Here is a 1,491-nt window from a genome sequence, read left to right on the forward strand (position 1 = left end):
CGTCTTCAAACTTGAAAATAAAGTCCAGAGGATTGATTTTTGACTTGTTTGGAGCCCTAATCCTAAATACCTGAATTTTTGTTGTTGATAAATTTGTACATTTTCACACCATTCCTTCATTAATTTCATGTTTATGAATTTAATCCAAGTCTATGATGGGTTTTCTTTACCCTGCAGGTGCGAATCTTTGTGAACCAGCTCTATGACCCCTCCTATGTGTCTGCTGGGGGAAGACCCGACTACCGCAGCGACATGTTGGCCATCCGCTTCGCCTCGTTCAACCCCATCCTGGACCCCTGGGTCTACATTTTATGCAGAAAGAACCTGCTGCTGAAAGGCTGTGGAAGGCTAAAGAACGCGATCACCAGGGTCAAGGACGGCCGTGGGGGGGAGAAGAGCTGGGTGGGGGGTCAAACCTCCCCTCCCTCCATTCACAGCAACGACACCAGTTATGCGTCATTACGCACAGCCAGCTTCAGGACCGGCACAGGACACCAGATGTCCACCAAGAACACCTCTTTCACAGACTTCGCGATCCGGCAGGCGTGGGAGTACGATACGGCACGTGTCAACTTCCACCCGTTCAGTGTGGAATCCACCGCGTTCGGCGGCGAGGAAGACGCGGCGACGCGCTCTGGAAGGGAAGCCGTGGAGGAAGCTTCTCCTGGGCGTGGAGGCGTGGTGATCATCCGGAGAGGAGACATCGTTACCTGCACCTTCAGCACCCCGAGCTCCAGTCAGTCAGCTAAATGCTTCTGAAGCACTCAGGTCGGGTTCCTGGACCCACGCGGGGAGATTTAACAGGACCGGGTTCCTGGATCCACGCAGGGAGATTTAACAGGACCGGGTTCCTGGACCCACGCGGGGACCATACCAATACGCGTTCTTGAGGGTTTTCTGATTTCCTCTCATTCTTCCCACAAATCTGTTTTTTGTTCTGTCAGACATCTTCTCTGAACAATCGCCTCCTTTCTTCCACCTGTGAAGAACTGAGTCAAACAAGTCTCAGTGAAGCCTTTCATAAATTAGATGGGGGGCCAACAGGGGCCAGGGGCCCTGTAGACTTGGTCCTGGCTCCTATTTTGGCCTCTATACTGAAGACTAAAGGAATTTTTCACATGCCAGACTTTTAACGGGATGCTTGAATCAGTTTAATTTCTTCACAGTTACACCTAACAATGATTTGAAAATGAAGGTGTTGAACTTTTAGCTTCAGCCTAACTGACGTTAAATTATTCGGCAAAGTATTAGGGCCAGGCTAGAGATTATTTTCATTTTTATTTCAAGAATAAAGTAAAAAAAAATATGAGAATAAAGTGATAAAATTACAAAAATAAAGTCCCAACATTTTGAAAATAAAGTCATAATATTATGAGAATAAAGTTGTAATATTACCAGAATAAAGTCGTAATATTATGAGAATAAAGTTTTAATATGAGAATAAAGTCGTAATATTATGAGAATAAAGTCGTAATATTACCAGAATAAAGT

General features: G+C 45.5%; 1 protein-coding gene across 1 annotated transcript in view; it reads left to right on the forward strand.

Moving 5' to 3' along the window:
• LOC107104389 (prostaglandin E2 receptor EP4 subtype-like) overlaps positions 1-799 on the forward strand; it is a 5,370-nt gene extending 4,571 nt beyond the window's left edge. The window contains exon 2 of the mRNA XM_015404382.1: positions 178-799. Within this exon, the coding sequence (XP_015259868.1) occupies positions 178-759 (582 nt within the window). The 3' untranslated portion in view covers positions 760-799. The remainder of the gene's footprint in view (positions 1-177) is intronic.
• The last annotated feature ends 692 nt before the right edge of the window (positions 800-1,491 follow it).

This window comes from Cyprinodon variegatus, unplaced genomic scaffold (genome assembly GCF_000732505.1).
Source record: "Cyprinodon variegatus isolate N-32 unplaced genomic scaffold, C_variegatus-1.0 Scaffold1719, whole genome shotgun sequence".
Lineage (NCBI taxonomy): Eukaryota > Metazoa > Chordata > Actinopteri > Cyprinodontiformes > Cyprinodontidae > Cyprinodon > Cyprinodon variegatus.